Source organism: Echiichthys vipera (assembly GCF_963691815.1).
Source record: "Echiichthys vipera genome assembly, chromosome: 20".
Lineage (NCBI taxonomy): Eukaryota > Metazoa > Chordata > Actinopteri > Perciformes > Trachinidae > Echiichthys > Echiichthys vipera.
This window is the reverse complement of record NC_139845.1, coordinates 17,286,432-17,310,493: the sequence shown is the minus strand read 5'-3', so window position 1 is coordinate 17,310,493 and position 24,062 is coordinate 17,286,432. Positions and strand designations below refer to the sequence as shown.

General features: G+C 40.3%; 1 protein-coding gene across 1 annotated transcript in view; it reads left to right on the top strand.

The window, feature by feature from the left end:
• The window catches only part of cog5 (component of oligomeric golgi complex 5), a 62,798-nt gene that overhangs the window by 30,733 nt on the left and 8,003 nt on the right, over nt 1–24,062 (top strand). Inside the window, exons 7-15 of the mRNA XM_083935495.1 lie at nt 1–25; nt 7,689–7,848; nt 8,837–8,949; nt 9,041–9,118; nt 14,179–14,260; nt 18,966–19,170; nt 21,463–21,624; nt 22,408–22,507; nt 22,682–22,792. The exon at nt 1–25 is cut by the window's left edge and continues 106 nt beyond it. Of these exons, the coding sequence (XP_083791621.1) occupies nt 1–25; nt 7,689–7,848; nt 8,837–8,949; nt 9,041–9,118; nt 14,179–14,260; nt 18,966–19,170; nt 21,463–21,624; nt 22,408–22,507; nt 22,682–22,792 (1,036 nt within the window). The remainder of the gene's footprint in view (nt 26–7,688; nt 7,849–8,836; nt 8,950–9,040; nt 9,119–14,178; nt 14,261–18,965; nt 19,171–21,462; nt 21,625–22,407; nt 22,508–22,681; nt 22,793–24,062) is intronic.

Genomic DNA, 24,062 nt, shown 5'->3' with positions numbered 1-24,062 from the left:
GCTGGAGCAGGGCATGGAGATCCAGGTACATACACAACACTCTTTCAGAAAACTATTTGCTTTTGGATGAACAGGATCGTCCTGGGCCTTGACCTCATTATTTTTAGGACTAAGTGAAATATAATTGAAGCTTCAGGATCAAATCTATAAACTCTCAGATAGTGGACTAGTTCATTATTTACATAATTTAACATAATTTTGCTGTTCTACCACTGCCTCAATTAGTTAGTTAGTTTGTGTAACTGTGGGACCTACGATCATCAGGAAATAAATAAACGTTTATTAAAAATGTTTAACGACTTCCTGGTTGATCCAATAACTGCAGTTCTCCCAGTGTCCACTAGGAGTAGTTTGCACAATAGAGCAGTTTCTCATTGACCCCCATGTTAAAAAGGCTGTTTTCACAACAAAATTAAACCTATTTAAGGCCTGGTAAAAAAAACATTCTAGTCTGTTTGTTTAGGTCATATCTCCATGACAACACCGATGGGGGTGAATTTTTTTGTACCAGGCAAGTTTTTATTTTATTGGAGGTTAAAGTTTATGGACAATGAAAAGAGGCGGAGTCAAAGTCTGACAAGATGGCGTCTCCCGTAAGCGAGTACGATTGGAGCAAGTTGAGAAAACGGACAACGATGGGTATGCTACGTCCATTTTTTATACAGTCAACGGTTTAAACCTACAGTTTTACAGTTTATCAAAAAAAAACAATGTAACTGAAATGAAATGAAATGGTCAATTACATTTTTCGGAGGAAAATTAATTGTTTTAATTAATTGACTAATTTATTAAAAATGTTTAAAAAAATTAATTAAAATTAAATTTTGCAGTGGCCAGTTTAAACCGAGCCCCCACCACAGCGACTTCCTGGTTGATTCAATAACTGCAGTTCTCCCAGTGTCCACTAGGAGTAGTTTGCACAATAGATTAATTGATATTTGTTCGAGACAGTCCTATTAACATTGCACATTGACTCATTCAAAGGACTAAATGGGTCACACCCCCACAGTGGGATTACAAAACATTGCACTGGGATTAATAGTTAGAAATAATTATTTTCTGACTCTGGAGAATATATCTGACATCACATACGCCCGTTGTGTCTTTCATTTCTTCTTAGGTTTTATACTTTTGTTGTGTGTTCAGAGTTTTTAAAAACAAAAGAAATTCGATTTTTTAATAAATGCCTAAAGCTGTTTTTTTTCTGAGTAAAACAGAAGGTCTGTGCATGTGTGTCATGCAGTGAAAAACATGTGAGAGAGGGAGCACATAGGAGCTCTGCTGACCTTCATCTGGCCCAGAAAGCCTTGTTCTCGTGGGGACAGTGTCCCATTAAAAACTGTTGATTCCTCTGTGTATGTGTGTGACAGTCTGTTCAGTGTCTATAAAGACATGTTGCCAGTGTTTTAGCAGGATCACATAGGGATGATAAAATATTGATCAGGCTGGACTCTATACGCTCAGGAGTGCATGTCACAACCTTCTGGATCCTTATGTCACAGGAGATCTCACATTTTCTAATTACACCCCTCATCATGCTGTTGATCGGCTTCTACCTTCTGCAGGAAATGGAATGAAAACAGTGAAGCTGTTCACAGCTACGTATAGTAATAATAATAACAATATATCGATTTTATATAACGCTTTTCTCAGTACTCAAAGACGCTTATAGATGTTTGTGGATTATCTTGAGAGAGATGCTGCTGTTGAAGTTTTCAAGTGTTATTTTTAGATGCTATTTTTAGATGCTAAATCTGATTCCGCTTCATGTTTATGCTTGCACTCTTAAAGCAGAATCCTTTTGACCACAGTGTAACTCATCAGTGTCTTTGGTTATATCCTTTTCCTGCTCTGTAAATAACCCCACATCTTTCAAACTCCACATCCAAAATCACAACACAGACTATCTGTTAAAAATCTGAAGCCGCAAGCCACATCCAAGATAACCCTGATAGGGTCAGGGTTCCCCAGTCCTGGAAAACCTGGAAAACATTTCAGTCACAGAGAAAGAAAGGGTAAGTTGAGCCACCCCTTGTTGCTAGGGAATGGTAAAAAACATTGATCAGGTGACCAAATATTTAGGAGGAAGGCTCAACTTACCCCATACACGGGGTAAGTTGTGCCACTTTTTTTTGGACATGCTATATTATCGAAACAGTAACAGTTTACACTTTTCTTTACACTATTTGTTTGAAGGGATGCACAACATACTGAAAGCGACAAAACTATGATTGCTTTGATGTAGTGATCCTAAATTTGAAAACTGGCTCATCCTACCCTAGTGTCCCCTCGTAGTTTTTATTATTTCATTGTTCTATGATTAATTTGTCACAATTCCTAAGCATGTACGAGATTATTTCAGAAAAGCCGTAGATCGTATATCTTTTAAATCAGACTTCCACAGAAAGAAACCAGTGTTTGGCCCGATCACTGTCTGTCATACCGGCTACATCAACACTGAAAATGTCCTGGAAATTATCTGTAAAAAGAGGCTACATACTATTCTTAATGATAAGTAAACTGAACTTCATGTATAAAATCAGTGGAGTGCCCCTTTTAACAGCTAATTTTAAATGAGAGTGGATCACAAAATCTAAAATATGAGTAATTATACTTATAAATCAGATATAATAAAACCAGGAATAGTAGAATAAGACCTGTCTATATAAAGACTGAAGGTCGAGGTGAATGAATTAAAATGTGCAGTATGTACAATTCTTGGACATTATCAGGGCTGCAACTATTGTAATGATTACTCAGCTGATTATTTTGTTGATTTAATATCTGTACATACAGTTACTTCCTCAAAGAATCAACATAGAGGGTGAAGAGAAGCCAGAAGGGACAGTTAAGTACTAAAGAAGTATTAAGGAAATTTAAACGGATGAGAATAAAAAAATATTTGTGAAATGTGTTTTTCTTCTGACATTTAGAAGGGTTGGTATTTACCCCAACTGGGCTGATTTGTATTGTCTGACATTTTAAAAGAGACAAAAAGAACAGAAAAACACGAATCATTGGCTTTCAGAGAGAGATAAATGTTGTGACACTCTGTCACACTGTAATGCTTATTGGAACTGCTGCGGGGCATCACAGACAGAAGTGATTATTGAGAAGAAGAGGAACACTTTTTGGTTTGACATATTTTTCAAGGTGTGCCTAACTTACATTATTGCAGATTGCTTGAATAAAAAGGACACTGTCACTCATGCAATAGTAGATATGAGTGTGAAACGTGATATCTGTCCCTGCTGTTAAAGGGTTCTCGTTGTATTTACGGAGCCACTTTCTGAAAATGAGATGTTGGAGGACAACCTGAGAGATGATAGGAGAGCTGAAAGGACCACACCATCAGGGAGTTTTGAAAACAACCCTGAACTGTAATACCATGGGAAACTAACTGAACTGCATTGATATAGATGACTGATTGGATTACCCACTGTATTAGTTCTCAATACGAGAAACTTCTACGTTTTAATTTGTCTGATTCAACTTGCAAAGAAAATTGCAAACAGGAATTCTGCAATAGAAATGATGCCCTGATGTTTTTAAACATTTCAAAAAATATTTTTTTAAATGTTTAATATTACAATAATAAAATATTTCATTATGGTTGATTTTGACATTTTACAAATGAGATCTTGCAGAATTCAGCCACTTTGAAATGAACACATTGTCTGCTAATTTGAAAATGAAAAGGAGTCTATGTTTTATGATGATTAGAGCATTGATCCGCTGAAAGTGTAGCACTTCAGCAGTTCAGCATATTTGATTTGGTTTTTGGTTTATATCCACACAATTGAATGCACTTACTGTAAGTTGCTTTGCGGTCAGCTAAATAAATAAATTAATGTAATGTAATGTGAAATCATTTTATGAAAATTCATTGAGATTTTTTGCTGTAATTACTTTGGGTGTCAAGATGTTGATTCTTAATCTAAAATCAATTGAAATTAGCATCTAATTTCCAACATCAGAATCAAAAGCTGGATTGAATATTCTCCCAGTATTATTTTTTTTAACCTTACCGTACTTTACTTGCCCATGTCCGAAGAAAGTAACATTACTCAGCGTAGCCGTGGGAAGTGGGGGTGCTGCTAAATACACAGGGTAACGTTAGCTTATCAGTAGAATGCAGCTGTATTTTTCCAGACACAATGGCCACTGAGTTGGAGATTACAGAAAAACTTGAATATCCTCCTGCTTCCCTGAAGTCACAAATGAGTTCATGGTGCATTCAGGTGCACCTTGTAAACTCTGAGAAAGTCACACCATAGCTGTGAAGCACCTATCCGCCATCTAGTGGCTCTTCTTTGTGGCATAGCCGTCGAGTCATGAATCGTGACACCCCTAGTAATTACGCATCAAGCATGAAATTACAAAAGAACACTCGATTTTGGAATTAACTTTAGGAATGTAAAATTACATGTTAAGTTCATTAGATAATTGTATTAATATAGGCATCCATAGACTTACATACTTATCAAACAAATACATCAGTCAAATCCAAAAAAGCAGTTTGGAGGTTTAACTTACATAATCTGCATATGATTTAAACATCAGAAGTTAAAGTAAGGTAAAGGTACATAGTTTTATTTTAATAGTGGGCAATCTGGTTCATTTTGTTACAAGTTTTTCCAATATTGTTAATGGCTGTTAAAAAAATAAGCCAGTATACAAATCCGTTCAACAGGGAAATAAAACTAAAACCTGATGATTCTGAAATGTATCAGCAGTTAATTAAAATATAACACAGATTGTAGAAAATGAGATGCAATTAGTCTTTTGAATAACCAGGATTAAACCAGCCATCAGTGGCAAAACACTACAAGTTTACTTATGGCCTAAAAGTGTAAAGAATCTGTAATTTATTTATTTATTAAAGACTGCATTTAGTCAGTGGGCCTACTTTCTGCCATAAGTATGATAATCAGAGGGACATAAGGCTGGCAAACCAGACAGTATTGTGTGAATTTAGTGGAATGTGTAAATAGGATTAGGAAATAATTTGGGTTTTAAAGGTTGTGTCATGTACTTTTTATGACTGACTGAGCCATTGTGTGTGTGTGTGTGTGTGTGTGTGTGTGTGTGTGTGTGTGTGTGTGTGTGTGTGTGTGTGTGTGTGTGTGTGTGTGTGTGTGTGTGTGTGTGTGCGTGTGCGTGTGCGTGTGCGTGTGCGTGTGCGTGTGCGTGGGGTAAGTCTTAGCCACTGGTGTTTTACTCCTACGTCTAGACAATAAGCAGTTTTTCTAAAATTAGACATTCTTTCTTTTTCACTTCTGTGTGTGTATCGCTCTCTCTCTCACAGAATCACGCACGTACACACTTCTCTCTCCTGTGTATTCCACCCTCATTAGAAGTATTTTTAGTCTGCGTACTGCTGGAGTAGCCTTGGCTAACAACTTCTGTCGCTGTGTTATGTGCAAGGCCATATGGGGTTCTAGACACGCACGCACGCACGCACTGTATACGCACACATATATCAGCCCAGGGATTTGTTTATTGTGTTGTGTTATTATGTAAGCATTTGACATGCTGCCTGGGCTGTGTGGGAGCTAGTTTCACCTCAGTGCTCTGATTGTGCCAGCAGAGACCCTGTAGCCCATCTGTTGAGTGGGAGCTCAACTGACCCACGTAGAAAAACTCTCTTCTCCTCATCAACCTCTTTTCAGACATACAGTATAAAATCAATTGAGCCCAGTGGCTCCAATCAGTAAAAAAGTTGCACCAATCAGTACGTCCAAGAAGTGTTCAGATGATGCAAGCTTTATAAAATGGGCATTGGGGACCTTAATTGAAGCTTGATTTGGACTATTATTTGCCTCGGATCAATTCTGAATTTAGTTGTTTCAGTCAGAAGCATCATACCTGTAGCAAACACTGCCACTACTGCTATCGCCTGTGTCTGTTTTAATGAAAATTTAATCCCACACCACTCAAAACAGTTTGTCTTTTGTTTATGTCCTCTAAAATGCCTTACTGACTTATATCTGTACAAAGTTTTTCACTAGAGAGGAGTTTTCACTTTTCTGTCTTGAAGGAGACGTCTGTGCACTTTGAACAGACTGCAATTTGAAATGTATATGTATCCCGGACAAGCTTTAGTTGGTACATCATCACTAATCCATAAACCAATCACTGTCTAATGTGAAACACTGCTCCATGGGGGAACGACTTCGACAACACTGGCAAAGAAATCCACTGCAGAGCGGACTATCAGTACAGAGAAAAAACACACCACTGACAGTTACAAGCTTACTAGCAACAGAAACTAATAAAGGGTTCTAACTACACTTACCATTCACAACTACCATTCTGGTACGTTTGCTAGTCGCCAATTTTAGTGCACAACATGTTCCTCGGCTGACTCTGGGTCGGACTGATGCCTATAAACTATCACTTAGTCGCAGATTGCTAACGTTAGCTCCTTGGGCAGGCAGCTCTGGCTCCGTGTTCGCCCATCCTACTGCACCCGCCATATCACTAGTCGGTGATCTAGCCAAGGGGCTCTTCTTCCCCCGCTGCCTCCCGTCTGTAGCCGGCTAAAACATGTAGGCCTATGTCTGATTCTCTCGAATGTGTTTAGTCATCTCATTGAGCCGTTTGCGTGCTTCTCTTTTACCCGGGGCCTACTTGGTAGAAGCTAGGACATATTTACCAAAGAGTTTCAACCTACCGCGAGTATGCACGGAAGTGCAAGCACAGGCGGGGTGGGGCCAGATGCAAAATTTCTCAATGAGGGAGAATAACTAGATGTAGATAGATCTGATTTTTTTTTACTTTCTATGTTGGAAAACCATGTTAAACAAATGAATCATAGTTGAGTTGTTTTTAAATACTTTAAAATGTCTCTGGAGTGGAACTTTAAATGAACTTATGTTAGTTCAATCCATTTTATGTTGCTTTTGTTGCTGTCCCTGGCCTCCAGGCTGTTTTCTGTTGTTTATAAACCCTGTTTTCCAACATGTTGGGGACATTGAATGTGACAAAAAAAAACAGCTGAAGGAAGGAAGGAATGTCCGTCCATGTATGTATGACTGTACTTCACAAATCACAGACACAAAGTGTGACACTTCACACGGAGGTATCACGGAGGACCCAGGACAGGAGTGCGGTGTCGAGTGGGAAGTCCATTAGATTAGCAGTTCTTGAGAACGCTGCAACAGCAACGCCGCAAGCCAAGCAATCGGCCCGTTCCAAATGAGCACACGCTCCAAATGGCTGCAGTAGTAAGATATAAAAGAGAGAAAAGCTGAAAATCTCATTCACAGCTAAAGTCACACTTGTTTCAAGATTAAATTACTCTACTAGTCTGATAGCTGCAACATGCTGGAGTCCTATGCCATAAGGCTCCTCTGCAGAAAGCTGTGGTGTGCAAGTTCGAGTCACCGTTAAGAAAATAATACAACTCAAAGAAAAATATGCTTTGAAGCATAAACCTTGTAGACAAATATAACAGAGTTGGTGCTTTTTGTGCTCCTCCTCCTCCTTCTCCTCTCTCTTCTCCTTCATGCTCAAAGGTCTCTCATTAAATCAATGTAAGGTGTATTTTTAGCTGCTGCTGTCACCTCTTGAGTGTTGTGTGTGTGAATCTACAGACCCATTAAGTTGATCTTATACTGTCAGAAACAGCACCACAGACACCTGCCAACTTCACGTCTCACTTTCTCTCTCCTTTTGTCGGCCAGAATCCAACCCAGGTGGGCACAGCGCTCCAGGTCTTCTATAACCTGGGCAGTCTAAGAGAGACCATCAGTTCTGTGGTGGGGGGTTACAGGACCACCATACAGGACAACATCACTAGCTCTCTGGACATCAAGGGCCTGACACAGCCGACCTACCCCAGAGGTGAGACCCCTATACTCACAGAGAGACACTCACACACTGAATATATTGTCCTCATTTCATTGAAAGACAAAGGACTTTTCTTATTCAAAGCAGTTCACGAGTTGGTTTGATCCAAAATAGATTATTATACCATGGCCACAGAGAATAGTCACTTCTGGCCGGAGGGAATGTGTTTTTTTTTGCCGTGGCTTTGATGTAGCAGCCACATCATTGTTCTAATTAATGCCCACAATACTTTCAGTTCATTACTTTCATTTTCAGGACAAGTTTGAGGATTCTATTATTAATATAGAATTAACTAAAAATAATAAATGTTTTTTAAAACAGGAAGTTTTCTTTCTTTGACCAAATCAAACTAACAGTGGATATACAGTGTCTCCTAACACATATAGTGGTTATCATAGTCGGATATATATCTTCTTCCTTCGCTGTTGTTAAGAACACATTAATGAGCCACACTGGTGCACTGGGTGACATGTTCCTTCGTTACCATGAACACACTGTACAACACTGTAGTTTATTTTCACTCAATCCCAAACGCACCAAATATAGATTAATCCACTGCTGAAAGTAGTAACCAACAAATGCACTATTTCCTCCTGTTTGTTTGATTTAAAAAACAAAACAAAACAGTGAGCAGCTGTTTTAGGATGAAACTTTATATTTGTGAGTATTTTTCTAAAAGATCTACGTGTTCAGTAGGAACCAGTGGAGTGGGGGCAGACAGGGTAGGGAAGTCAGAAAGAACTGAAAGATGGATTAACACATTGATGTTTTTGGTATTTTTCATGGGATTTGACGACGATAGGAAAAAGATAGAATAAGAACGAATAAAATTAGCAATTGAATAAATGTATCGTAGTCTGAAGAAAATCTTAGGATATGCATGATAGAAAAGCACATCTGATTAGCTCCTGCAGTTGTACGTGTTCTGTCTCGGCTGTTTGGTTGGGAAATAATGAGGTGATGAATGTGTGTGTCCCCTCAGGTGCACCGGGCAGAGCAGTGCTGCCGACACCGGGCAACACAGCGGCTTTCCGTGCCGCTCTGTGGACCAACCTGGAGAAACTGATGGACCAGATATGTGCTGCGTGCAGACAGGTACACAGCTCCCTGAGACTGCTCACTGACCATTTAGACAAAACCCAAGCATTCTCAGCCGGACCACTGATGTTTTCTGCATATTTTCCAGGTGCAACATCTGCAGAAGGTCCTGATGAAGAAGAGAGACCCTGTGACTCATGTGTGCTTCATCGATGAGATAATCAAGGTGGGTGGACACCAATGTCCTGGTTCTGCTATAATTATAATGATTATAACTGCAATCAGCACATGGCTCCGGTCTGACCACGTCCTTATAAAAGAATAGAATATAAAAGTTTTAGTATGAAATAATTCTCACAGTCACAATAAAATATCCACATAGACATGCACGCTGTCACCGTCAAGTGCACATACAAAGCAAACTTTACCCGACAGTATTATTATATGATGACAAGACAACTTATTTTCCACCTGACCCCAGGTTTTCTGTGTGTAAATGAGTATGTATTCATTTGATGAAGTACACCTTAGACTATGTAAGCACAATTTAAACTATATAAGAGACAAAAACAAGATTTTGACACAGGCATCTTTATAAGAGGGATTACAACTGAGATAAAAATTGTATTTTGTGGTAAAACCTTGTAGCATTTGTAATACATTTCAAATTAACTGTATTACCAAAACAACAACTGACAGACGAGGGAGTGTGGCCCTGAGGCACTTAGTAATCCAGCCTTGCATTTAGTGAGTTCTCATTATTTCCCGCTTAAATTGCAGCACTACATATGTAGGCAAAGCTTTCGGAATTAACTTGATTTTAATGGAATTTTAAAAAAGTTCACTTTTTAAAATGCATTGTTTTAAATGGACATTTTATAAACTGAAACCTGAAATACAATGAAAGTTCAAAGGGGATGTTGGAAGCTAATCACTTGGAAAGGGTCTGTCACACATAACCCATTATGACCTATGAACCCGACATTGTCCTGAGTTGCTCTGTCACACATAAAGCACACAACAGGAGATTCTCCGCGTCAGATATGTTCACACATACTCTTGGGTAGAGTGGCAGGAGGGAGGAGAGGATGCATATTACACCACGACGATGGAACCAGTTCTTGTTGTCTCTCCACTTAGACATTTTTGCTGCTGTCTCACCCATAGAGCTTTGTTTTCTTCCATTGTTGGCCGCAAAGAAACATCATCAACATGCCCCATTTGCTCTCTGTGAATACGCTGGAGAACGAGCGTCTGTATTCAAACATAGGCTCACTAGGAAGTAAAAGGTTTTTTTTGCGATGGGGAGCTGGGAGGGCAAACTTGTTTGATTCCCAGTCTGACTGAACTGGACCTTTGCAGTCATACATAGAGCCCTGCCAATTTAGATAAATGTTCTACTTCTTTGTATAAGACAGTTGTATTCAGAAGAAATAAATAAAGTGGCAGTAGCAGCAGGCCACCAGCTCACAGGGCCCCGTCCCTTAATAGTAGTAGTATGAGCAGTAATCATGTCAGTCATTAACACATCATCATGACTATCATCAGCTTTTCACTCTCTTACCGCCACAGAAACCGAGTGGTACAAATCAGAGCGGGAGACTGTTACTATGGAAACAAAGCTCTCACCAATTACCCAGAGATGGAGGTGTGAGTTGGAGACCTAATGACATGTCTAAATGCAAGGCTCCTCGGCAGTGCAGCTGCACTATAACAGGACTGATCAGACACATCATTCTACTGTCAGCACTCATAACAGATCTGATCATGAGGAAGATAGGGCCGCACAATTAATGCCAAAATGATTACTTTGATCAATATTGAGAGATCATGACTAATTATCACGATTATTTGTTACTTTTAACCAAAACAAATTGTACTGTCACATAGGCTTGTTATGCTTTCACATCCTTATGGTGCTACATTCTTGCTAATGTACAATTATGTGCATCAAAATAAAATGGGCCCTCTTATTCACAACAATTCAGTGCTTCTCATTAAAGAATAAATGAAAATGAATAAAACGATAAAGAAAATGTAACAACATTTTACATTGTGTAAATATATTTTAGAAAGCAAAATATAAACGTGCATTGTACCTTTGCAACACAACTTTATGGCACTCTTTGTATATGACCTGATCTTGTTTTGTGTCACTTGCCTTGAACCCCGAAGTGTTTCCACACAACGGATGGCGATCCGATTCTCGGGACAAGCCCCTCTGCTGCATTAGACAGTTTTTTGTTTTCTTTGTTAAGGATAGTTTATCGCCTTCTTGCCCTCTAGAGACTAAGCTCTATCACTGAGGAGCGGCAGATTGGCTTTGCAAGAAAAAAAAAATTTGTTACGTAGTCTTCTATGAACCGAATGATGCATTTTAAATATCGCTCAATGACACAAATTTGATCGTGGGAAGCCAAAATATCGCAATCGTGATTAAAATATGATTGTGCAGCCCTGGAGGAAGATAATATTATGTATAATATAGTCCGTGGTGTGGTGTAGCGTTCAGAAATAGATGCTACACCCATCCCTGGCGTATTTTTTATGCCTAGTTACACAGGTCAGTACGCTTTCATGCACTAGATTTCTCTTAAGTCCGGGGATCACTTGTTTTGTCCTGGTCTCAGTCACATTTTCTTAACCCACACATTCTACAGGGAAGGATAAACAAACTCTTCTGCTTTGAAAGCAAGTGAATCATTGGGAGTTCAAAGTGACAGACAGACCTGGAGAGTTGAACTTTTATTACCTCCAGGTTTGATTATTGTAACTCTCAGCAGGAGAAAGATCTCATGTGCTGCCACTCATACAGAACGCCGCTGCCAGCTTATTGACTGGCTCCGGGAGATAAGACTGTATTACTCCACTCCCTGCTGCCAGGCTCTGATTTTCAGATGTTAATGCTGAGTGTGAGACCTTCGTGTGATCAGGCTCCTGCTTACATCTCTTATTTGTTAATCCCCTAGATTCAAGATTCAAGATGTTTATTTTCACTCGGGTTATACAAGTACCAATGTGTGAAATGATTGTGCTGGGCATCTCCATTAAAGAAAATTAAATTAAAAGAAAAAATGGTAGATGTAAGGGAAAACAAAGTAGATTAAAGGAAAAGCAGCAAGGGGCCTCAGGTCGGAGTCGCACCTGCGGAAGCTGCCTTGAGGACCATCAGCCTCTTTACATGGGGCTACTGCTCTAACCACTCAGCCACCGGGCCGCCCCATAATATGTATATTTTGAAAAGTCTAAAAGATGCTTAAGGTATGGGCCCGCTTCTATTTTATTCTGAACCAAAAATAGTCCAGAATCACCAAACTTATTTGCAATCGCGTATTAATCTGGAACCTCTCTCTCTCTCTCTCTCAACTGGATGGACTTGGATGAACCAATCACAGCAGCGAAAAGGTGGTGCTTGTTCCAATTTGGGGCAAGGAAAATGATGGTGGTTTGGTTTACTGTCAAATCACATTTAAACAGTACACTAAAATATGTAATATAGGCAATACAGTAACAGAATCTCGATTCATATTTGAGCAACGCCGCCTAGTTTGACAGTTTGATCTGAGTTTCGTGAGCTTGGTTAACTGTGTTGGACTGACCTGCGGACTGGATGGGGACATTGTCAGTCATCATATTAAACCCTCCCTACATTAGATAAACCGGGACGACCGGGAAAGGGGCCGGACATATCGTCCAGAGCAAATTAAACTTGAGCTCAGCAGCTTCCTCTGGTTCCAATACATGCCATAAGGAATAATAGCTGAGCGTTACAGTCATAAACCTTTACTCTGTTTCTATAAGTGACTTTTCTGGTTTCAGATGTCCAACACTTGATCACGTCTGCCTCACAGTCCACTTCCAGTTCACCCTGTAGGTGTTGATGAGGTTGAGGTCAGGACTGTCTGCAAGTTCTTCCAAATCAAACTGGCAAAGACATTTCTTAATGGAGCAGGATTTGTGCACGGGGGCATCGTTATGTTGAAACAGAAGGGGAAAAAACACAAAAGGGGTTAGAAGCACACTAAAGTCTAAAACATCGGTCTTTTAACAACAATATATTAAGTATAATCAATATAATACAATCGGTCCATTAGGAAAGACAAATGGAGTGGCAGGTTTGTGAAGGTGGAGGAAGTGTGGATGTAGTGTCAGCTGGCAGCCGACCTGCAACAGACCTCTCTAATGGAGGATTAGAGGAGAATACACAGACACACATGTCCAGTCCCATTAAATAATTAAAGGACGTTCCTCAGTCAGGCTCTGTGTGTTGAACTGAGAGAGTGTGTGTTGATGTCTTACAGCACTTACTGCTGTTTTTCTTCTCTGTTACCAGTTACACAGATCAGTGTGTCATAGGCATTTGAGTTTGCTCTGTCTAATATTCAGGAGGCACACGAGGAAGCAGTGTTGACGATGATTGTGATGTTTTATGACCATTGTAATGACTTCACTAAATATTCTAATTACAATTAATCAATAATGTTCAGGATTGGTTTCTCAATTTCAAAATTATCCTTTTATTGCACATCAGCACAACTTGTATCGAGCTGTTTTCTTGAGTGTTCACTTCAGCTGTTGTTGTTTTGTAATATTCAAATAATAAATAATCATTGTTGCTTTGCTTTGGAGTCCACCCTGTTCGTCCAAGTCATTTTGAGGGTCGGTTAAAGGCCTGTCCCTAATCTCGGGCCAGTTCTTTGAGTTTTGAAAGCCAAAGAGCCAGCTCCCGGCGATCTAAACTGGTTCCAGAGCAGCAGCAACTCTTTGCTGGTCTTAAACTGGTTTCGACCCTAGTATACAATGACGTAAGGACGTGGCTCTCTGGGCTCTCAAGCCTGTGAAAAAGCTAGCAGGTTCTGAGAAGGTTCACAAGTTGAACCAACTGTTGAACCAGCCCCAGCCCTAGCACCAGCACCAGAACTAGGTTAGCGCTGGTCGAAACACCAAAATACTCAGTTTCTCTGCATGTATTTCCATCTTAACTGCTTATTTCCTCTGTGTGTACTGCTCCTCTCTGTAGTGCATTCAGATGGCCATGCTAGTCTTTTCAGAGGCTCTTCAAGTACAAAAAAGTACAAAAAATCAATTGATTACATTTCCTCAAAGTGTGAGAAATGTGCAAATGTGAATGCTTGTTCATCAGCACAACTTCAATAGACGTAAATAGGCAATTAGACAAACGGCAATGGCTGATCAGAGGAGGGTGTTTTCCATCGACTCCCCAGCTCATGTCACTCATGGATATGTGATAATCAGTGTGTTTCTCCTGTGTCCCCCTGACGACAGGATGGTCAGCCTGATATCCTCTACACCTTCTGGAATGATGTGACCAACACTCTTAGTGAGGAGTTTCACAGAGCGACTGAAGGTAAGACTGCAAAAGCTGCTAATTAAGAGGAGAGACGAATTACTCAGAGTTCAAATCTTTTAAGGTTCCTCTCAGTCTGACAGTAGCAGCAACAACAACAACTAGTGGGAGGTCTCATTGACTGAGCCATAATCATCAGGCTGTAACAAGAGCTCAGTTAACATCAGGAAATCAATGGGGCTGCAAGTCATAAAAGATCTGTTGTTCGTGGAGCAATCAGAGTACACAGCAGACTCATTGAACCAGTGTTGGCCTCTTTTACAACCTTAGCTTGTATTAAAGGAACACTCCACCCTCACAATGACCATTTGTGTATCAGTTACTCACCGCGCGTTGCCTTGAATTCTTGAAGAAAACATTTTTGTCTCATTCCTCCAAGGTGAACGGAGAATCAAAAACTCTCTCACACAACTTGTGCAGAATAATCCAAGTCTCATTTATCCAGTTGTTTGCTTAGTACTTTAAAAACACATGAGTTTTTTGCTAAAACCTCACTATTTACAACACTTCAGCTACTCGTCCGCTATGCAGACACTACTCATCCTTCCAAGAGAGGGCCTATTTTAGGCAGAAGTGTTGGAAAAAGTAAGTTTTGCCTAACAACGCCCCTGAGCTGGTAAAGATGATTTAAAAATAGCTCTAAACCACAGAATCGCTGAGTTTATTACTTTGGTTCAGCTTGATCATAAATCTAACCCTAGTGTTTTGCATTATAGCACAATACGAAGGACATTTGTGAGAAGGCACTGATTTGTAGTGTTGAAGTGTTGTTCCCTTCCTTTCTATGGTGACCCCAGCTAGCCTCTGTAGACCTGTTAGTGCTCCACTCCACCAGATGCTTGCGCGGTCGGGAAACTGGGATTTCCTTGTTTTCCCGCCCTTTTTGTGAATTTTCAGGTAGCTGTGCTTTTGAGTTTCATCTTCATCTTTGAATCCAGTTCCACACAGCAGACGATGAAATATATTTCGGTACAAGCTAAGTGTTTCTTTTTTGACTAGGGGTGGATGAATGTAGCACTGGGTTTTCCATGATTGACACTTTGACAAAGCATTTTCTTTCACTACATTTTACTCCACTATCTGTCACACACTAGATTTATTCACACCAATGTCCTGTCACGTAGAGTAACAAACACTTGTCATTTCTTGATGTAGCTTTGGAAGAAATTAGGAAAGCGAACCGTTGAGCTAAACGGTGTTATTGAAAAGAACGGACTTAAAAATACATACAGGAATCGTAAAATTAAAAAATCATGAAACATTTTGTTTACATTGGCTATAAACTACTGATGCTCTGGAACCAACCTACCACACATGATCGGAAATAGATGAAGTCGGAGAGTGTTTATACAGCTTCCTACTCTAGAAATAAAAATATCTGCTGTGTGAATCTAAGGTTCGCTCAGAACATGCTCTTACTGTGTACTGGCTTGAGGGGATCCGGCATACAACACTACAACACTTATTGAATAACATAAAGTGCCAAAAATGGTTGAGACATATTGGTGATTTTACATCCACACATTCCAACATGCTTTTCTTTTTCTGCTAGGGTTGAAAACAAACACATTCCAAAGCTGTACACAGGCATCAATAAGAGAGACATTGATCTTTTTTTTTACATCAATATCTTTATTAAGAATAATTTTTTTTTACAAACATTAAAAAAGATAGAAGAATTAAATGTGAACAACAATACACAAAAAACATTTTTCTGTTCATAAACAATGGCTTCCCATGTCGTCACACTCATGTCATACCTTGATTATTTTCACACTGTGTCAAACTCAATGACACAGTGTGCATGGATGGATGTCGCATGCTTTAAAGAAGAGTTCAAACAGGGCCATATCGTCCAGCCCTCATCCACTAGGGCTGGACGATATGGCCTGTCTCTCTCACCCCATTTCCTGTCTGTCCTATCTAATAAAAGGCTTAAAAAATGCCAAAAAAATAAGGGATATCACAATATTTCTTGGAATTTTCGCAAAAGCGATATCACAAAATACAGAATTATATTTCTTGTTGTTTTCTTTCTTTCTTAATTTCAAGAACATACTCAATAGGCCAGCATGAATGTAATCATTTGCCTTCAACATATACAGTAAAAACAAATATTCTGTATCAGATATTACAGAAAAATAATATAAACCACCACATCCTAAGAGCACCGCACAGTTTGAAAAAACAATGTCCTTGAAACTTCAGTGCATAAATGTAATTAGTAGTGTATACAAAACCAAAACATAACAATTTGAAATATCAGGTAAAAACTAAGCAGAAACCCATGTTCAATTATTTGACTTGAAAACAACAGTAGCTCAGCTTGAGATTCATATTCTGTATTAAATAATACAGCGAAATGAAATCACCTACCACATAGAAAGTGCACTGCACACACTGGATTTTCTCTCTGATTGAATTATGTGTTTGTTCTTGAGGTGGCTGAATAAATTCAAAATATTTCCACCTTTGGTCGTCACAGGCTGGTAGCAAGATTGCTCTTTTGAAACCAAAATATTTCCACACAGTCGAAGTGGCACCTTTTTTTAGTTTTTAACTCCAGCGGCACAGTCTAGCTACCGACGTCTCCTTCTGCCATGTCTGTTTGGTTGTGATGCGCAGACTCAAATCCGCATCATAATGGTGTGACATTTCACTGCCGGATAATAATATAATTTCAATCAAAAATGATCCCTAGATTATTGTGAATGATATGATATGGCACACCCTTATCATCCACACCTCGCCCACGACACCACCCATATCGAATCTCTCCAAATGCTGCGCAAAAGGAGCCCAAATGCCCTTGAAAAGCGATGCAACCCTGATCCAACCAATGAGGGTCCCCTGGCCCTCCCTGAAGACAACAAGCAGCCAAAAAAGGCAACAGCATCTTTCCTAGGTGTACGATGTTCATCAGAGTGCAGAGCCAGAATGAGAAGCCCCGGGCCAGGTGTCAAATGCAAGCCCACTGTTCAGTTTCCCATCAGAACACCCCAGGTCTAGGACGACGACACCGTACCTGTTCAGTTTTGCTGGTGTCACATCTTTCCTCGGTCCCAGTGCAGCACTCTGAGCCGATGCATTAACAGTTTGTGTCTGTTGTCTCAGTACATGCTCCCTCCCGGGACATTGATCATTTTGAAGCTAAGTGCTTCTCAGGGCACGGAGAGGGTTGCTGGTTCGAATGCCCGTAGGTGTGACTGTGAGTGTGAATGGTTGTCTGTCTCTGTTTGTCTCCTGTGTGTCCTGTGATGTGTCCTGTCCAGCCACCCCGACAGGGACAAGTGGTTGAAAATGGATGGATGGTGCTTCTCAGGAATTGGAATAATTAGGAACCGGTTTTAAATGGGAGCTGATCGTTTTTTGACCTCCCTAATCAGCTCTCTCTTTGTTCCTCCATCTCTCTGGAGTCTTCATTATGAAGCATCACATGAAATGCCATTATTAAAATATCGATAAATGTGGCTGTGTAAGTTAATCCTTTCTAAGAGTAGGAAGAAAGAAAGACTTAATAATGCTAACAACTAGATTTCTCTCACACACACACACACACACACACACACACACACACACACACACACACACACACACACACACACACACACACACACACACACACACACACACACACACACACACACACACACACACACTCACTCACTCACTCACAGATCATATGGAGGCGTTTCAGTAGAGAGTTGTCTGATTACAGAGAATAACAAAGTGAGAACAGGAGAGGCAGCTCTGGCTGCTTGCTAGCATACTTGGCTTCAAACTGGTACTTGTGTGCGTGCATGTGCGCGTGTGTGTGTGTGTGTGTGTGTAATCAAGCTGTGTGGTGAAGATATTGTGGAACAAAAACAAAAGTGGAAGGATGAGAGAGAGGCATGATTACGGATTGTCCTCAGTTCCCCTTTTCTTCTTGCTCTCCCTCAGGTTGTTAACCCTTTAAAAACGTTGGTGGTTGTTCACATGATTCTGTATAAAAAAGTCTAAAATGAAAACCATGATGGCTCGACTCTAGAGCATTCATTCTTTTTGCAGCAGAAAGCTGCGGTATCTGCAGATGAAGCTGTCAAAACGCCTTTACACTGGAAATGAAAAACTAGTACATAGTTCCAATAACGTATTAAGAAATATTTGATAATGATAACATGTATACATTTAGAAATATTTTAAACCAAAAATGTTTTGTGTAAATTTGATGTAAAACATGCCAAAGATTTTTGAATTTCTTTTTTAAATTAATGACACAATTTCCATACTTTAATTCATTATCGTGGTTTAATGATTTGCATAACCTTTAGGCTTAGTTTATACATATTTTAGGGATATGAAGCATTTTGAAGATGCTCCAAGAAATGACATCACAATAAGCCAAAATACCAATGTAGGCACTTGCGGGGCCGTTTCTATTGCACAGTTCAAAGGGCTAAATGACAAGGCTGATGATTTTCTATATATCTCGTATAGTCATCAAATCCTATCTGTTTTTTTTTAACTCTGGACAGAGCCAGGCTAGCTGTCCCCCCCTTGCTTCCAGTCTTTATGCTAAGCTAGGCTATCCACGTCTTGAGTCCAACTCTGTAGTGAACACACAGAAATAGTGGAGATATTGTGAGAATAAACTTTTCTTTTAATCATGATGTGTAATAATCAGAATCCTCACTGCCTGTTCTGGTCTCTTTTCCCTCTCTAGCCTCGTCCTTTCTCAAGCAGGCGTTTGAAGGAGAGTATCCGAAGCTGTTGCGACTGTACAACGAGCTGTGGCGGCGCCTGCAGCAGTACAGCGCCAGCCTGCAGGGGGCGCTAATGAGCAGCGGAGGAATGGAGGCATCTCTGGACATCAGCGCAACAGAGACAGACAGTCAGGACCTCTTCACACATGGAAAACAGGACTACAAGTGAGCAGACCGATCTGAGTCACTTCAGGGTGTGATCACGCCCACAGGCTTTTTGTTTGGTGTGAATCAGGGCAGAGAAGTTTATTTTGGACCATAGTTGTGCTTTGTTTGTTTAGATTAAAACTTCAGTTAGAAGTGAACTAACTTGCTCCTCTAACAGGCAGAGTTCTGGTCACCTATAGTTACCATAGACTGTATGAAATATGCATGGACATACTGCGGGTGGCTGCCTTTGGCTCAGGCTGTCACCATCTTAGCATTGCCTGACTCCACCTAACTGACCAAAAAAGGGCAAGGAAGACTGCAAGGGAAGTTCAGCTTCCACTAAAATGTCACAAAAAAAAAGTGTTAAAATATGTACTGCTGTGTGTACATTTTATTGACTAAATACGCGCTAGAAAGCCTTCATCTTTTGTTCAGAATCAGCTCCTTCTCCCCACAGCTCTTTACACAGTGGGATGGTCAGCTTCTACTGACTTCAATGGGGAAGCGTAGAGCGGGTTGTTCCACTGCAGCCAAACTAGACGCTCATTGGATGGATGATGGGCTTTGTCCCGCCCATCAGACGCTCAGCATCTCTGGGGGTCTATGGAACAGTGGGCTGGCCAGGATGCTCGGCTTCTGCATGATGATTGGGTGAGCCGTCTGAGGCGGAATCCTTTTTTGATTGACAGCTGAATGAGCGAATCAGCGATCTTGAAGAATAACCATCCAGCATTTTCCAAGTTTTTCATTCTGTTGTTCTGAACTGATCCAGAGACTTTACCGATCCCCAGCGACTTTGTCTTTGTTAAAAACGACTAGCGTTGTGTTTGGCGACTCTGTTCTGTCACTCTGCGGTTTCTTTCCCCAACGAGCTGCGGCAGCTGCAGAGCTTCTCCCCCTGTCACGGTCACTCGTACTCACAGGCGGTCACACTTCACAGCAGCCTGGCGCAGCAGCTCCAGCTGCTGGATTAGATTATTAAATTAGAAATCAAAATTATATTTGTACCAGGCTGTAAACATGTTTATTGGGCATTTGAACATGGGGGTCTAAGGGGATTTTCTTTGTTTTGGAGCTTCGTCTGTCTGATATTTGCTCGTCTTCATACTAGAGGTGTCTGCACAGACTCAACCCCAAGCAGGGGTCGCTTGTGTTCATGTACACGAGCTGTTGAATCCTTTCAGGTTCAGGTCAGTTTTGTGTTGGGTTGAATTAATAGGTTATTGAAGACTTGCAGTCCCTATCAGTGAAGTACACACATAGACTGTGTCCATGTTTCACACTAAGTGCAAAGTCTAGCTTCGCAGTAAAGCACTGTCCAAATGAGGTATATACAATACTAAAATCCTGCCTTTTAAATGTCTTGTTTGGTCCAAACTCCAAAGATATTTATTTTCACATGATATAAAACGGAGAGATGCAGGAAATTGCAATGTTTGAGGGGCTGAAAACATGAACAATTATTTTAACAATGAATCAAAATAAAATCCATTTTCAGCCTTGTGTTACCTTACACAAAGAACTCATCATTTCCAGAAAAAAACCATCCACTTGTATCTGAAAACCTGTTCAGTTTAAATATGAGGAGAGAACAAAAAGGCCTCAGTGCATGTGTTGTTGGAAAGACGGCGTACGAAAAGAAGGTAGGAGGAGAACTGTGAAATCAGAGAGGGAGGAGAGACAGAGGAACAAAGGAATGATGTAACAGGTGGATGGAGAGGGAGTGAAGACATCGCAGAAACAAAGTCCCTTCTTGTATGAGCTCTAATGAGACTGCTGCTTGTATAGTAAGCCCATTAGATAACACAGTCAATCAAAGTGCTGGCTAAAAACAAATAACAGCTGAAGGGGAAAAAACACTTCAATAAAAAAATGTATTGGTGCAGCACTTGAGAAACACATTTCAACCTGTTTAGTTTTGTTAAGCCTGTGACTATAATTCACAACTATACATTGGACTGTTTGAGGGGCTGAAAACATGAAAAAAACATGTTCTTAATCACACGACACACACGCACTCACACCTGCCTGTCTGCATTGAATAGTAATAGGATGAGACTCGGCGGCATTTCTGTCTGCACTTTTAAGTGCTCCATTAATAAATGTCAGCATAGATATTCGAACCAATTAGAGGATATAATATGTCAACATTAGACAATAGGTAGATTGTGGCACGACACATCTGAAATGGTGAATTTAAAGGCTACCTTACAGTCAGTGATATTGATATTATTATAGTGATATTATTTTCACCTTGTCACCATATCCATCTTACTAATAATGGTATCTTTTTGTGTGTGTGCGCAGCCCAGAGAAGGCTCTGAAGGACTCTCTGCAGCCGTACGAGGCGGCCTACCTCTCCAAGTCCCTATCTCGCCTGTTTGATCCCATCAACCTCGTGTTCCCTATGGGCGGCCGCAACCCGCCCTCCAACGACGAACTGGACAGCATCATCAAGACCATCAGCAGGCAAGCACAGCACACACACCAATTTGGCTGCTTTACAGCATAGACCCAATGGAAGTGACAGAAACACAGATCAAGATCAGATCAGATCAGATGAGTCACCAACTAAAACAGCGTACAGCAGAATTAAATACAATATAGTTCATTATACTGCTTTGTTGAATACACGAGTCTGATTGATTGGTTAATTGCGGCATTCTAATTACAAAGACTCCGGAAGACTTTGATTTTAAAATCAATATTTTGGGTCAAATTTTATATTTCTTAAGTAGCCATGTAATAAGTAAGATCATTTAGAACAAACGGATCATTATTGCAAATTGAACCCTAACAGGGATACCAACTTTCATGATAGTTAATATATTAGTATCAGTGCAATTCTAAATTATGAATTTAATGTATGAGGCATTTTAATTTTACAGACCGTTTTGTAAAAAATGTATTAATATACATACTAAATGTTGATGTTTCTCATTCTGATTTCATGATCTGGTCAGAGAATACATTATTTACCTCCCTGACCTGCAGAAGACACATAATGTTGATAGGTTATGATCTTTTTAAGTGGACAGGGCTCTCCAATAAGCCTGGTCTACAAACCCTATATGCAACACACCTGGTACAATGTGTTTTTGCATTGTCCCTGACAAATTATTGAATGATTATTGATAAAACATCACGCAGCCATGCTACAGTTTAAACTACAAACATACTGTGTAGCCTACATTTGACAATTAGCCAGGTTACATTATAATATTATGCATTTGTTTATCTGTTTGTTTGCAGTGAGCTGAATGTAGCATCAGTAGATCCAAACCTCTCTCTGGCTGTGTCCAAGAATGCTGCCAAGACCGTCCAACTCTTCTGTGTCAAGTCTGAACAGCTGGTGTGTACAGCATTGTGTATGTGTATGTGTGTGTATGTGCTTGTGAATGTTGGTTTGTCTAAAATTCTGAATTGAAATGTTTTCAGTTCCATCTTTGTATCTTCTTAACCCACCATGTGTTGTATCCTATCTACACCCCATGCACCGCCTCCCTGTGTGTCCGCGTGTCTGCAGCTGTCCACTCAAGGAGATGCCAGCCAGGTCATCGGCCCATTAACTGACGGCCAGAGGAGGAACGTTGCTGTGGTCAACTCCCTCTATCGTCTGCAGCAGGCCGTCACCAAGGTAGGAGGCTGCAATAAATACTGTCTTTCTGCTGAACAGACACACCTGCACATTTAATATTCTGTCAAGAATGTAGTAACTTCATAACTTTGACTGTCATTGTTCAGACCTAATGAGAAATGTTACTATATCAGTGTGTGGTCAATTATTATCATTTGATCACCAAACAGAGATCTCACATTTATATTGACTCTGATGTCAAGTTGGCTTTCCAATTTGATTCAGTTCTTAAAAGTGTTACGTATGAGATTTGGTTAATAAACTCTGAGGGGCAGCTCATTCTTACAATGTGAGTGGAGCAAACTTAACCAGTCAAGGGACTAGTAAAGGTGTGTTGAAAAAAACCAAACTTGGACTAAGGGTGTGCTGAGCAAAACTTGGAGGAGCGGTTTGTAACAAAGTTGAGAATAGCCGGTCTACCTTAAAGCTCAATGCAGTGAGCCACTGCTGAAGTTGTTAGCTGTGGGGGTAACTCCCTTCACTTTTAATAAGCAGGAAGCAAGAAAAAAAAGGGGACTCAGCTTGTTCAACGGTAGCCTATTTGAATGCAGCATGGGGTTGGCTGACACCGCCACTAACAATAAAAACTACTATATATAAAAATGAAGTTTTGTTCTAGGAAAATCAAAGCTGGGAGAGGAGCAACTTGTCATTACTATGTGAGTGGCTGGTCCCATGCTCTGCCTTAACGTAACCACTCAAGGCGCTAATAAAAAGGTATTTTTTCTAAAAAATAAAAACCTTGAACTTAACATGGACTTTTGGCTCGGATTCACTTCACTAAGGTGAGGATAGCCGTTGCACCTTAAAGGTCTGTGCACTGAGCCTCTGCTGAAGTTGTTGGCTTCGCGGCTAACCTTCACTTTAATCAAACAGGTGACTCCATTACTTGGGGACTTGGCTGGGGTCTTGAAGCGCTAAAGCATTTATAAAATTTCCTTCAAACCTTAACATGACACACACATCCACACACACACAGCTCTCCGACTCTGTGTGTGTGTGTGTGTGTGTGTGTGTGTGAGATTGGACTCCTATTCCCACCTTTTCTAATGCATAGAGATGTCCACGGACACACAAACGCACGCACATGAAAGTAAGCAATGAAAATTAAAGGGAGATAAAAGGAAAAGCCCGGTGCAGTGTGTTCTTTCAGCTCCCTCCATTAAAGGTGTATAGTGTGTCCCGGCACAGCAGCCAGGCTGATTAATAACGTAAAAGAACAGATTACTCCAGCATTAAATATTTAACAAAGCCTTGAAAATTTGACTGT